Raw genomic sequence first — 15,751 nt, forward strand, 5'->3', positions numbered from 1 at the left:
AAAAATATAAAGGCTCTCATATATTTGCTTATACATGTTACTATATGGTTTGTTCATACTGCTGATACATGTAGTGCCTACTTATTTACTCTTAATTGGGAGCTTGCCTATTTTTTTTTTTTTAAGGCATCGCTAAATAACTGATATTGGTTATCAAGTAATTGTAGCTCTCTCTTTGCAAGAATTGACCATAATTTGTCATAAATCAATTTGTTTCAATTTGTCATAAAGAAGATACACTCGTAATTTGTCATAAATCAATTGAAGAAGAGAAAAAAAAAAGTTAGAAAAATTCTTAGAGGATGACCTCATACCTAAGACGTTAATGCTAACTTTTATGCAAGATGACCTTACTAAGATATTCGAATATTATGAAACATATAAGAAAATGCTAGATGCAATAAAAGCAAAATATGACACAACATTTGAAACTTACCTCCAATTGCTATTGGAGCAATATAACTCATTTAAAATGAATGGGGGTGATATTGTAGTGGAGAACGTAAATAAAATGGTAGTTATGGCAAAAGACTTGGCCATTGTTGGGAAATGAGAAAATGCTATTTATGGCTAAAGACTTAGCCATTCACAATATTCTCATTATATGTAGATGCTTTTTTATTTGCGGGAAATGATTTAAAAATGATGTATAATACTCTCATGGCTTTCTTCTTGGTTCGAGATGAAAGATATGGGAGAAGCCTCTTATATCCTAGTCAAAAAAATAACTAGACATAAAAAATCTAGAATTTTATACTGGAGCCAAGAATCTTGATTCTGTTTTTAAGAGATTTAAAATGGAAAATTATAAACCACTGTCTACTTCTGTTGAAAAGAGAGTGAAGTTATGTAGGAAGGATTGTCCAGTAGAAGGATTAGAAAAACGTAATGTTCCTTATGCACAAGCTATTGGTAGCTTAGCATATGTAGTACAATGTACAAGAGTAGGTTTGAGTTGAGCTGTTTTGTAGGTCTTGTGAGTAGATATTAAAGTAATTTAGGCATAGCCTATTGGAAAGCTGTCCAAAAATTTCTAAGGTAAATTAAGGGAACAATGCATCTTATATTATGTTTTCCAGCATATAAGCTTGAAGTTCTTGAATATTCAGATGCAGGCTTTAATAGGGATAAGGACGATAGTAAGTCCACCTCAGGGCACACCCCTCTCAAATCTCGGCTTGGCACTCTTTGCTCCAAATTTTACTTTCATGGGAGTGGCTCTTTGTATGCTAAAAAAGTGAACAAAATCATGGGCATTTGAAGTGTTGATTTGATTGCACCCATTCCCTAGTGAGAATGCGACCCTGATAAAGGCATAAAAGAAATAGGTAAATTGGAAGTATTGATTTGTTCCATGCTATCCCACCTGCGAAAGACAAATACATAATTTTCCATAAATCAAGGTTCATATCTCTAGATTACTCGATCCCATACCGATTTCGGGGTCTTACGCATTGTCAAGGGAGTCCCAGGGAACCCATTTGGGAGTGCGTCAATTCACAAGCAACCCACTTTGCTCACCTAACTACTTCTTCCACTAGGCATTCAAGTTTGGCTTAGTTTTATCAATGTTTTACTTTAAGGCACAAACCCTCTTCAAACCAACGAATAAGTAGCTGCAAAATTGCTGATCATCTTTGTTTTATGCATATTTACTTTAAGACACGAAAGCACTTCAACACAGCGAAGAAATAGCAACAAATTTCTCCTTCGGCATCTAATTCCTCATAAAAGTAGGTATCATCAGTGTGCTGCAAGCGCAAAACTTTAGTCTATTATATATTATTTTGAACCTTTTAGAAGACCTTGATTGTTGACTGACCTAAGCAATAGACTAAAGCATAAGCCACAATTGCGAAGGGGAAAGGGGCAATCATTCATCTTATCTAATCCTCTTGTGGCCCACGTCTTTCCATTTAGGACTGAAAGTTGCATTGATGGCAAACATCCCTCAATCCACTTCATCTTTTTGCAAAACTCATTAGCCCTTGATCTTTAGCAAAAAATTCGATCCACTTTATCATTTGCCTTCTCAAGGTCAACCTTATGCATCATTCTTGGTCTGTTATCTATTTGTCTTCATGAAAGCATTCTTGGGATAAACATCTTGTCCATGGTTTTCTTGGACTTCTTTAACATAGGCTTGTTGTGGTCCTAAGATCACCAACTGTGAAACCGATCTCAACTTTTTAGCTAGGACCTTTGCTATTATCTTGTATGGGCTCGTGAGTAGTCCTATGTGTCTAATATCATGCATGGATCCATGCTGTCTTTCTTGGGTAGCAATGCGATGAATGCAACGTTAATTGTCTTGTCGATCCTATGGTAAAATTCTTCAAAAAGAAACAAAAGCTCATATTCAATATCCTCCTAGAAGGTGTGAGAGAAGGCAAGTGGGTAGCCACTAGGGTTTGATGCTTTCTATTTTGGTGGAGCAAAAAGTGTTAATTTTATTTCTTCTATATTGAAGTTCTTTCCCCAAGGTGATAGGTAAACATTGAGCAAATGAAAATGTAACCCCTCTGTGGAGGTGATAGGTCGTCTCTTTTCCACGAAGTCCTTCTCGTACTACATATATTTCATTTTCCAAACCCTTTTTCTCTTCTTCCTCCACCGCTTCAATTTTTATATGCTGAATACTATTGGTCCTTGTTGCATTGGCTAAAGGATGAAAGTACTTTGTGTTCCCATCACTCTTCTGGATCCATTTAGATCTTGATCATTGAGGCCATTGTATTTCCTCCAACTTGAGTCAATCTTGCAGGGTAGCTTTCAATCGTAATCTTACTCAAACTTCCTCATTACTTTAACCCCTTCGTTCTTGTTCCCTTTAATCTATTCAAGCTAGTATATTTCTAATCGTTCTTCCAAATCTCCAATGTTTCTTTCAGGACTTTCAATGTTTTACATAATTTTTTCCCTTGCTAGCCTTGAACTTGAGAGGAATAACGAACCCTTTTAAACAAGCTTGGAAATGATTTGTCCTCTAGCCATGCTAATTCAAAACGAAATGAGTTGTGCCCTATTTTGGTCTTTATGTAGTGAGTAATAAGTGCTTATGGTCCTTAGCTACTTCAGGAATTGCCCTTAATGAGGATTTTGGAAACATTTATTAGGAGGTGGGAATGTTCCTAGTTTTGACAATAAAGGGTTTTCACAACACTTATTCGGCTATATGTAATTTACTCTGGAGACTTGGAGGTCAACTAATTCTTGGTTTTGAATGAACTTTGCCTACAACATGCCATCGTACCAGGATATTAGATTTTTTGGCCATCATGCCAAATTATACTCTATGGAAGATCACCCACCAAATTATAATCAAACATGCCCCTAATATTCTAACAGAATATCTTCATCTTCATAAGGAAATATAGCATGTTCCTTTTACTGTGATTGAGAGAAAATGTGCAGGCAGGTGCTCATTGTTAGATTACACATCTATGGCATGTCCTCTGTCATAGTTAATTTGATTCACTGGGCCGTCAGGCTCTTTGTTTATGTATTTCCTTTTTTGCTTCCAGCATGCCTTCTATTGTCATGTCCTCCTTTTTAAGCCATCTCTTCTGGCAATAAATTGGAATGCTTCCTCAATCTCTTCCACCTCACACACTACATTCATAGTCATGAACATTTCTCCCATATTGTCTCTGAACATAGAGATCCTCCATTCCTTAGCCTAGTTAGCAAACCATTGGTTGTCATCTTGCACTGTGTCATCTGCTGGACCATTGAGCCCCTCTAATTTAGTCACAGAGACCACCGATAGAGGTTCTACCTCTAACTATTCGATTAACTCCATGCTAAGTTGGAGCAGGTCATAAGTCCTCATGTGATGGAGATGGGGACGTTTTCTCTTTCTATCAGGCAGGCTTCTACAAGTTATAGAGCACTTCAAATCCCTTGAACAACTGCAAGCTTGTCTTATCTATAAGAGGAGGGCTGAATGATCCAACTACGAATGTTCTTAGCAAACCCTCCCTCTCTCAAACCATCTCGTTCCGCATATTGAGCATTGTGGTTTTAAGAAAAGATATCCTACTTAAAATGTCATCCTCGTATCTATCTCGTCAAAAAGAAAAAAGGGAAAAAAAAGGAAAAGAAGGAAATGAAGATCGGTAGTGGGACAAAGATCCCTACTCATATCAAATTAATAAGAATTAAACGTTGCAAATAATCGCTATTGAAAGGAGTATGTATCATAACAATGGACATTTCGTTGATTCTGTTTACATTAAGATTTACAATAGAATGTGCATGCTTCATTAATTTTCGATGGCTTGACCATGTTCGAACTATATAAGCTGGTTGATTATAGTACGGTGTGACATTGGACACCATTTCTTGACCTATTCCAACTCAATTTTTTGAAGATGACCTCATCAACTGGCTTAGCCAGGAACTCACCCCACTGTGCCTCCCTGGATTTTTTGGAGGCATCACAGGGTCATTGACTGGAAGCTCTCCTTGATGACTCAGGCGTGAAGGGAAGAATATATTTCTTTCCACCTTGCTAGGCCCGGGTAACTACAGTAGCTGGGGTGAAACTATTGTTTAAGTACGGGATGGAAATGAATTTTCATTTAGCGCCTTTGTTGTATCTCTACCTTTTGGCCCTCATCTCCCCCTCACTCTCCTTGAGTTTGTGTCTCAAATACAAAACGTATAAATTGTGTTCTTCAGCCCAATCTCGAGACGCTTGATATGTAGATCCTTCTCCTTTAAAGCCTGTTCGAGCTCCAATAGGTTGTTGGCATTTTAGAGATTACTGAGATTTGAGGTTCTTGGGCATAGTGAACAGATCGAAGAGTCCGCCCCTTCCTCTTGGAAGAAGACCCTTGTGGGTGGTGAGTGCGGTTAAAATATCACCTTGAGTACTTGAAAGAGAAGAACAAGGTGTGACATGTATGGAGATGATAGAGAGGTAGCCAAAGGAGAGTTATGTGACCCATTATTCTTTTTTGAGTGAGGGGTGGCTGTCAAAAGATATATGTTTTCTAACTCTAATTAATTGAGGGTTAGAAAAGGATACTACTAAATCTTGAAATTACATATTTGTCCTTTATAATGAAATTAAAACTATAAATACAATAGTAAGCTGTAGCAGTATACAAAATTGTCGATATTTTCTTGATCACTTATGGTTAAAACTCCCTCTAAAGCTGTACATTGTGTTTTGACATGTACAACTTGACCTTCAAATACGGCGTTGCTCCTTTGGTAGATATATCTGTTATTTGATCTTCTGTGCTCAATCTTGCTTCAATTTCTTCGGCTTCAACTCTTTCCACCATGAAATGATAATCTATCTGTATATATTTGGATCAATCATGAAATATTGGATTTACTTCCAAGGCTAAGGCACTCTTATTATCATAAAACACTTCGGATTTTTTAATATTTTTTTTGTGCCCAATGTGGTCATCATACTGTGGATCCATAACATCTCTGATATTCTAGTTCCTAGTGATAGATATTTAGCTTCAACACTTAGCTATTGTCTTGTATTTCTTACTTCGCCATGATATCACGTTTTTCCCAAGATAAACACGTAATCCAGAGACCAAACTTCTTGAATTGGAGTCACTAGCCTAATCAGCATCCGAGTATCCCATGGATTGCTGTTCCGTTAATGTATCAGATTATTCTCTGTAAGGCTTCTATGTGGATGAAGTGGGCATATGCATGAATCAATACCTGATTCACTACAATTGATATATTTGGTCGCGTTATTGCGAGATACTGTAAAATCCTTGCAATACTTCTACTTCTTTGGTTCTCTTAACAATTCCCCTTCTCCCTACTCCGTCTTTTCTTTATGGCATATTAGTCTTTGGTAACAAATCTACAATATACTTTTGTTGAGATAGCTTAATTTTATTAGCATCTTGATCTACCTCTATCCCAAGAAAATAGCGTAGTTCTCCCAATTCTTTCATTTGGAATTTATTGTTTGGAAATCTCTTCACAACAACAATCTATACATATGAACTACCTATAATAGTAATATCATCACCATACACAAGCACACCTATAATACTGGTGTCACATAATTTGATTAACAAGGAGGGGTCAAGTGCTGCTCTCTTAAATCCTCGCTCCTTTAATGCATTTTGAAAGCTTTATAACCAAGTTCTTGATGCTTGCTTCTATCCATAAATTGAGCGATTCAATTTTTATACATAATCTATTTTATCTGCTTACTAAATCATAGTGGTTCCATGTAAACCTCCTCTCTTCAAGTGTGCCCAAACCCCTTCTATTGGATTTCAAACTACATGATTTTTCTGTACAAACACTGAAATGGGAAGACATAGGTCATCTCCCTTTTTGTGGTGCTGAGTTTGGTGACATTCATTGCCATCATTTCATTAGATTGCTGTAGAAATTTTCATGGTGATTGGTCACTTTTCCTTTCAACCACTTGATGAGAATGCACTTCTTGGCCCTTCTACTTCAGCGCGATCTCTCTCTTTCTCTCTCTCTCTTTATATATATATCAATCTCTTTTGATGTGAGTTTCTTTTCTTGGCAATCTGGTTTTAGTTTCATTTCTTAGTGTAATCACCTATGAGCAATTTGTCTTGGTTCTTGTGGTTATGTCCATAACTCTTTGTTGGGTGATCCATTACGTGTAACTCTCCATTTGGTTTAGTTTATTAATGTCTGTGTTCTGATTTTTGCATGTTACCTATTTCAACTGATATGTGTTTTCTTGTATTTATTGGTTTCTTTTTTCGTGTACACAGTTTTCATATCCACTTTCAATAATCTGAAAGTAGCGGAGGATGGAAGAGATGAGCAAAGACTCCAATCTCAGGTAATATTATTTTACCCTTCCTATTTCTTGTTAAGAAATAATTTCACCCTTTGTAGTTGTTATCTCTCGGTGTTGTTTTCTTGGAAAAAAAGAGAAACCAGGAAATTATAGCCGAGAAATGGGGAAGATTGACTCGACACACACATGCACGCACGCACGCACGCACACAAGCACGCATGCACGCACACACACACACACAGATTATGTCATTATCACATTTAAATATTGTAATTAGGGACTGGTCCAAATTAATGGAAAATTTATGCGGTGGTCCATTTGTAGATTATGTCATTATCGCATTTAAATATGGTAATTAGGGACTGGTCCAAATTAATAGAAAATTTATGTGGAGGTCTATTTGTTTCTTTTTTCAACTTTTCCCTGTGGCCCAATATTGGACATCGGGTTGCTTTTTTATTTGACTTGTTTTAATCTTTTTAAGGGCACAAACCTGTTAGATGTTTGAAAAATTGGACCAGCCATTACATAGTCTGATGTTGGAGACATGGGTTGAAATTTTCAAATATAAAGCAAATAGTGTTGTGCGTTATTACATTAATAAAAAAAGTGCGGTGTGATATCTCTAATATTGGACCGCCCTACTAACCAACTAATGCTTCCACTAATATCAAATTGTGTTCTAAGTGGGTCATTTGGACAACAAATGTTTCTAAAATTTTATATTGTTTCCTTGATCCCAAGAGCATTCTCTTACTTTTCCAATATACATGTTTCGGTCCTTGCCCTATGTGCTTTTTTGTTTTTTTATTTTGTTATAAATTTCGTCCCGATGTCTTTGACTATGGAGTTCTAAAAAACTATGGAGTTTTCGACATCGAACTGATTTGTACAGTTTAAAAAAATTTAAAAAATATAACAAAAACTATCTAACGTTTCCAACATCAGACCAAGAGGAAAAATTGGAAAAAATGAAAAAGGACTAGAAAAAGCACTGGTAAGATGTTGTAAACATCAGACTGGTGTACCTCCACGTATTTTTTTCCATAAATTTGGATCAGTCCATAACTACTGTATTTAAATATGGTATGGATGTAATTTGTACATATTGTAAGGAGGTCACAATCACTCATACCTGTTAGATTTAAAATCAGGGATCGGGAATCAGTTATTGACTAGGCTCAAATTTAAAATTTTTTTCTTTAACCTTGTGAAACCCTAAACTGTCTATTTTATCATGTAATGGTTACAGAAATTGTGACATCCTTATACCAATTGTGAGCGGGACTTGTAGCATATATATGGAGAAAGATAAAAAGATGCCACAATGTTTTTTTCGACAATAGTATTGTGTTCTCATACACTCTCAACCATCCGATCTTGATTGGACAATAGAGACTAGGTTTTAGTATTCAATTTTTAAATTTTTTTGAATCGGATTCGACTATAATTTGAGTCATTTCAATTTATTTAAAATATTGTTTTATTGTTTTTATTAGATGTATTTTGAAGTGTGACTACCCCTCATTTCAGCTAAATTGAATTTCTTAAAAAGAGATTCATATTTAGTGGATGGGCTACTTTAAACTTTTTTCAGAAGTTAGGGTTTAGCTTTGCTGATTTTATCTTTGTAGAGAGACTTTTATCCATTGAAGCGCCTTTAGCTTTACGTTTACAGAATCGATTGAATTTATAACTCTATTTTCTCTTAAATCTTGTTCATCTATACTTTGTGTTGCATCACTAAATTGGCATATAACAATAGCGATCTGAACACTAACCTCATTATCAGCACAATGTAGTCTAATTTACCATAAACTGGCAGTTTTTAGTTGAGAGTAGATCATTTTAATCTGAAAGTTTATTTTTGTTTGTGGTGTATGGCGTACCAGTCATTTGGAGACCCGTCATTTGGAGACCACCACAGATGGGCCTCATTGAAGTTAAATACATATGGCTCATCTAAACGCGGCGGTGTGCACGCAGGAGGAGGAGGAATCCTTAGGGATCATTTTGGTAGGTGTTTGTTTGCCATTTCGCACCATTACAAAGGTGTTTCTACGATAGTTGCTGAAACTTGGGCTATGCTAGACGGTTTGACCATTTGTAGGAATCTAGTATATTCCATTGTCCTCTAAGAAACAAATTCGCTCATTGAAGTTAAATATAGATGGCTCATCTAAACGCAGTGGTGTGCGCGCAGGAGGACGAGGAATCCTTAGGGATCATTTTGGTAGGTGTTTGTTTGCCATTTCGCACCATTACAAAGGTGTTTCTACGATAGTTGCTGAAACTAGGGCTATGCTAGACGGTTTGACCATTTGTAGGAATCTAGGATATTCCAATGTCCTCTAAGAAACAAATTCGCTCATTGAAGTTAAATATAGATGGCTCATCTAAACGCAGTGGTGTGCGCGCAGGAGGACGAGGAATCCTTAGGGATCATTTTGGTAGGTGTTTGTTTGCCATTTCGCACCATTACAAAGGTGTTTCTGTGATAGTTGCAGAAACTAAGGCTATGCTAGACGGTTTGATCATTTGTAGGAAACTAGGATATTCCAATGTCCTCTAAGAAACAGATTCGCTACATTTGGTGCGAGCCATGATGCGTGGAGCATCTAATTCGTGGCAATATGGGCCTTATTGGCCTGCACTGCGAATCTTAGGCAACTTCCCGCGTTGGTATGTGTGACATACTTGTCGCGAGGGAAATTTTGCCGCAGATTCCCTTGCTAATTTTGGTTCGATCAACTATGGTGAGCATTTTTATTGTCTTGGAGGTACTCCTTTGCCTCCTTTAGTTGAAGTTTTTGTGCATAGGGACTACCTAGGTGTCCCACACTGTAGGTTTTGTAAAAAGATAATTAAAGCCTTACAAGTTTAAGGGAATAATAAAAAGAAAATAAAATTCTTAAAAGTATAAGGGAATAATTTTTAGGTTGTGTTACCTTTAAAGGCCGTGAGGGCATGTAAATATAATAAATAATTGTTGATTATACACTTTGGTGCGAGTTTATGGTGGTTGATTGATCTAGGGTTGGGCAGCCTGCAGCGGGGTTTACTAATTTCTGCCTAGATCTAGCCAATGTCAGCTAGGGTTTACTGATTGGTGTAGGATTTGTGATTTCGGTGAACCTATGGCTGCAAGAAGCGGTCGTTGAAGAGGGGCTCTTATATACCTATCCCATGATATTGGATATGAAGAGATTGAGAATCTCAGGAGGCAGGTTCAGCAGCTTGCACAACAATTTGCACACCAATTATGGGCAAGATGGTCATCTTCCCTCCCAAATGATCAGTGCAACCGTTTTCACCACTTTGCTCCGCGTAAAGGTTGAGTGAAGAGGAAACTGATAGATGACCTAGACGTGGGGGATATCACTCTAGGGTTTTGGATTAGACAGTTCCGATTTTGACGAGAATAATTTGGCTCGCAACTAGGGGAGAGGTGTTCTCGCTACTTATGATTAAATTTTGTTTTGTGATATTGAGGAGGCTGACCATGGAGAATTTATATTTTTCTCAAGTTATATCCAAAATTAGTAGTTTGTAGATTGATATTTGCTACCAATCTTCAACGCATGCTTAGATAAAGAACAAGATCTTGTAGGAGATCTAATCCATGATGATGAACAATATTTTGCAGTTGAATCAATATTTGACAAAGAAAAAGATGAAAGGCTCCAAGGAGAATCAATAGGTGAAGTTGTTCGTTCGACGATTGAATTTAATACTCATCTCGAAGATGCACCCGTGGTTTGTTTTAGGGAAAAGCTAAGGCAATTTCGACAGGTTTGAGTGACTAAATTTAGGAAAATCCAAAACGTTTGATCTTGAACGGACTTTATTGATATTATATATATAGGTATGGGTTATGTTATGGTGCTCACGCTATAGAGTAATTTATCACTGTACTCAACAAAATTTGGACACTTATATACCCTTATTTTGTATATGGAGCTCTTTTTTAGAACGGATATTGTTAGTCATTAGGAGAGGGGTGTGACGTCATCTACATGGACTGTGACGTGAACCACTGGGTCCTTGTAATCACATGATATATATTTATATATGTATATTACTAGATATATATTTATATATGAATGTACATATAAACATAAGTATATATATACTTATAGATTTATGTTAGGGTACTCACACTATGGAATGATTTATCATTGTACTCAACAAATTTTAGACACTTCTATACTCTTGTTTTGTACATGGAGCATTTTTTTAATAAGGGCCTTAGGATTATTGGTACGTAACGAGCCACGACAAGCTATACCGAAGGAGACAAATTCTTCTTAGCCTATTTCAATACTCGAGGACGAGTTTTCTTCAACCAAGAGAGATTGATGTAGGATAAGATGCCTATTATTTTTGAGCTTTTCTTGTTAAATTTAGGGCTATATTTTTTGAATTTTTTAGGATTATTTTTAGGGATTTTGACCTTTATTAGGGATTCTAAGGTTTATTTCATATTTTTAGGAGTTGTTTAGAAAATTAGTCAAAGTGCTTATGGAATTATTTATCTTATAAGGGTAAATTAAAAATAGGATCTTTTGGGTTCTACCTAGGGCCTTTTATTATAAATAGTGAAAAAAGTGGCTTGTGGAGTTGTGGAATTAGAGGGAGTAAAATAAAAAATTCTCTTTTTCTTTTATTAGTAAATCTAAATTCCACTTACAAGTGTCACAATGCACTGCTGTAAATAAGAAATAAACCCCTAAATGCAACTTTGGAGCTTTGCTCTTATTGCCAAATAGAATAGACACAATTCAGGAATGAAAAACAAGCTTCCACTAACAATTGTAATACAAATAATTTTCCTAGAAATTCAAGTACTAAGCAAAATTGATAGAAAAATAAAAGCAAACAACATGGAAGACTTACTCGAATTCGTCTAGGATCTCCCCATAGGATTTATTGCACCCCACACCCGATTTTCTGAGTGATGGTGCCATTCTAATCCTATTGGCCTTGTTGAATGTTTTGAGCTAGGAAGCTTTCTTAGGCAATATCTTATAAACTAAGGCTTTTATGAGAGCATGAGACAACCAGGCTTTTCAAGACCCTTTTTAATCCTTTAGGCCATATGCCACTGTGTGGCACCTTTTCTCATCTTGAGCTAGCGCTGGGTGTGGGCTCTATCTCTCTAACTATGAGTGGTTTGTGCCACCCCTAGAGACTTATAGGGGATGGAGTGCCACCTAGAGAGAGAAGTGCAAACGGGAGATAGAAGAGAGGGGGTGTGGAGGAGAGAGAGAGAGAGGCTAGATTGATGTGTAGAATGAGAGGTGGGTTTCCCTCCATATTTGCGCCTCAAGGGCCCTTGGGTATGCCTATCCAAAATTGCACCATTCGGATCCTATTGGTCTTGTTGAATGTTTTGGGCTGAGAAGCTATCTTAGGCAATATCTTACAAACTAAGGCTTTTACGAGAGCATGAGACAACCAGGGTTTTCAAGACCCTTTCTAATCCTTTAGGCCATATGCCACTGTGTGGCACCTTCCCTCATCTTGAGCTAGGGCTGGGTGTGCACTCTATCTCTCTAACTATGAGTGGTTTGTGCCACCCCTCGAGACTTATAGGGGATGTAGTGCCACCTAGAGAGAGAAGTGCGAACGGGAGATAGGAGAGAGTGGGTGTGGAGGAGAGAGAGAGAGGCTAGAATGATGTGTAGAATGAGAGGGGGTTTCCCTTTGTATATGGGCCTCAAGGGTCCTTGGGTATGCCTATCCAAAATTGTGACTCATCTTGTCCAGTAGAGTGATGACCTAAAAAAAAAAAAAAAAAAAATTATATATATATATATGTATATATATATATATATATAAGAGAAATGATCCTATAGGACCCTCTCCCACCCATGTGTGTAGGACCCCAAAGGATCACCATTAAAATTGGTATGGATCTCTAGAATAGTCAAGTTTCATACTCATGAGAAAACGTTTTTAGAGGTCCGTGCCAACTTTATTGATGATCATTTGGGGTCCTACACACATGGGTGGGGGAGGTTCCTATAGGATCATTACTCCTATATATAATGATTAGATAAATAAATAAAAATTTATATACATGAATGATTTTAATTGATGGTCCATTGTGTTATGACACACTATGGCACCATCATTATTGTAGCAACAAAAGATTTATAAAGTAAGGAACCAGTACGAGGTGGCAATCGCCAGTACGAGGTGTCTCGAGATTGCACGAGGTGGCCATCGTCAGTACGAGGTGTCTCGAGAGGGTCTTATAGGATCATTACTCTATATATAATGATTAGATAAATAAATAAATTTTTTTATACATGAATGATTTTAAATGATGGTCCATTGTGTTGTGACACACTATGGCAACATCATTATTGTAGCATCAAAAAATTTATAAAGTAAGGAACCAGTACGAGGTGGCAATCGCCAGTACGAGGTGTCTCGAGATTGCACGAGGTGGTCATCGTCAGTACGAGGTGTCTCGAGATTGCACGAGATGGCAATCGCCAGTATGAGGTGTCTCGAGATTGCATGAGGTGGCAATCGCCAGTATGAGGTGTCTCTAAATGGCACGGGGTGGCAATCGCCATTACGAGGTGTCTCGAGATGCCACGATGTGGCAATTGCCAGTATGAGGTGTCTACGAGATGGAAATCACTAGTATGAGGTATCTCAAGATGCTACGAGGTGGCAATCGACCAGTACGAGGTGTCCCATGATAGCATGAGGGGCCCTTAAAAATGACACATGGATGCCACGTGTCGAGTCTAGGTTGAGCCTAGCACATATAAATACGCCATCAGCCCATAAACTAAGCCATCAACTGGTTCTTTCTCTCTCCTCTCCAATGGGAATTTCTCTCTCGACCTAAGCACCTTTGATTCCAGCTCCACTTCGCCAACGATAATAGCATCTCAAAGTGACCCATAGGTAAGTGGCTTCATTTTTTCTGTAAAATCATTATTTGAAGAAAACTAATGTTCCTATAGTATTTCCAAAAATAATTCTGCATTTAATCATAATATCTCTTAAACTATAAGTTTTACGTACCTCCATATATAACTATAATATCTGCATCATAAATCTTAGATACTGAAAGTGTTTTATATATGCAAATATTAGACGGTGTTTTTATGTATAAGTGTTATGTGAAAGTAATTACTTTGAATTGTTTTATGGAGAAGCGTTGTTGTCTGACATCTACTACATTGATATATAGCCTGCAATTGACATATAAGGTCGTTTGAACTGATATGCATGATAGTATGACATAGTGATGCCCCTCGTGATTATAGGTATAGCACATAAATGTTGAGGTTCCTTATAATTACATACGAGACATGCTTTTGATAAGATATGTGTGCATGACAACATGCTTCTGATAAGATACGTGTGCAAAGGAGCATGCTTCTAATAAAATAGGTGTGCATGTTAACATGCTATCAATAAAATATGAGCGCATAGAGACATGCGTCTGTTATGATCTTATAGGGTACTTATGCCGACAGTTGTGATTTATCCTTAGTCTCTATGATAGAATGAGAGTTAGGATTGGATTGTGTTTGGGCGGTCGCACCCTCAAAACTTATGTGAGGCACTACTCATTGGGACCCCTTTTGGTAGTGTAACGCTCTCTCGCTAGGGCACATGAGAGGGTCGTGTCTTGCAAGGCTAGTGGCTATCAAAAGCCCCAATGTACGCTGAAGTTGTGTGTGTGTGTGAGGTACTACGCAATGGATTTACCCGTTGGTGGTGCTTCATCCTGTGAGATAATAGAAGTCCTAACCTTGAAACCATGGCCTGGAATGCGAGGTTAGTGCTTCTATTGCAAAACTTATGTTGTTGTGAATACTTATCTGGCCAGATATAATACTTGATTGTAGTAATATGATCTTGATATGATCATGTGCATGTTGTCTATGAATTATGCTTATTTTGTTTGTTTAATAAGGAATACATGATATGTGTAAGATTAGAAGTGAATCGGTCTAATAACATATATTAGAATGCATGAAATCAGTATGTCAAAATTCTGCTTAATATATGTTCTTTTAGAAAGTATTTACACTCTCTAAACACGATTTGTGGGGATAATGATGGTACTGACTGAGTAGTCAAACTCCTCAAACCATTTTGAAATGTTTTTCAAAGTAATCGCAGCCGCATGGTTCGTATGTACAGCAAAAGTAGTTGGAAGAAGGTTGTAGTCATGGATGAATTCCCTTTTGTATTTTTGTTTTATTGCAGTTGTATATACACATAGTTCTTCATGCCAATTATAAATGTGAAGTAAACACTATACAAATTGGAAAGTTAAGTGGAATTTTTATTTTGATGTAATATTTTGTGAAAATTTGGAATTTGTTTTTTTTGTTTGTTAAAATAAGACTGTCACATCTCAGGAATTCTAGTATTATAAAACTTGGGGTGTGACAATCATGGTATCAGAGCACCAGGATAGGATTCTTGGCCTAGCATCGTAGAAGGACCCTTAGGTAGAGTAGCGGTAGACTAGTAACTAGTGTTTGAATATTCCTGTTTGAGGATAAGATGTCAAGGACTCGTGGTAGCAACTCAAATGAGAATGATAGGACCACTGAAGTTTTTGGGGAGTTATTTGGGACGCTCGAGGCCATGACTCAAGTCATGAAAGATTGTGTGCCAGCCCCACCTGTCCCTGCTCCAGATCATCTAGATGATGGAATAATTGAAAGATTCAAGAAATTTGCACCACCTGCATTCTCGGGGCAAGGAGGAATTGAAAAGGCTGATAGATGGAGGAGGCAAGTAGAAAAGATCTTTGAAGTCTTACAGTGTTCAGACGAGCAAAAAATAAGATTGTAGGTCTTCATGCTGGAAGGGGATGCCGAGCATTGGTGGAATCCTGTGATATAGACTTGGGTAGAATCAGGGATTACGGCCCACATGGGAGAATTTTCTTGTAGAGTTCAACAAGAAGTACTTCCCCAACTCTAT

The 15,751-nt window shown here is 37.3% G+C and overlaps 1 protein-coding gene across 8 annotated transcripts in view; it reads left to right on the top strand.

Annotated features, from left to right (window-relative positions):
- Positions 1–15,751, top strand: part of LOC18427388 (uncharacterized) — a 107,591-nt gene that overhangs the window by 10,628 nt on the left and 81,212 nt on the right. For 6 of the 8 annotated variants that reach the window (XR_002279820.2, XR_016061458.1, XR_016061460.1 and 3 more), the window contains 2 exons: positions 6,750–6,820; positions 8,671–8,794. Coding sequence is in view for 1 of the 8 variants with exons in the window: in XM_088874711.1 (XP_088730837.1) it covers positions 6,750–6,776 (27 nt within the window). In the remaining 7 variants the exon portion in view is untranslated. Of the gene's footprint in view, positions 1–6,749; positions 6,821–8,670; positions 8,795–10,424; positions 10,560–15,751 lie in introns of those variants that run through there. The other 2 variants (XM_088874711.1, XR_016061459.1) reach the window with 2 other exon arrangements.

The sequence above is a fragment of the Amborella trichopoda genome, chromosome 8 (genome assembly GCF_054954075.1).
Source record: "Amborella trichopoda isolate Santa Cruz 75 chromosome 8, AtrichopodaSantaCruz75HAP2 v2.0, whole genome shotgun sequence".
Classification (NCBI taxonomy): domain Eukaryota; kingdom Viridiplantae; phylum Streptophyta; class Magnoliopsida; order Amborellales; family Amborellaceae; genus Amborella; species Amborella trichopoda.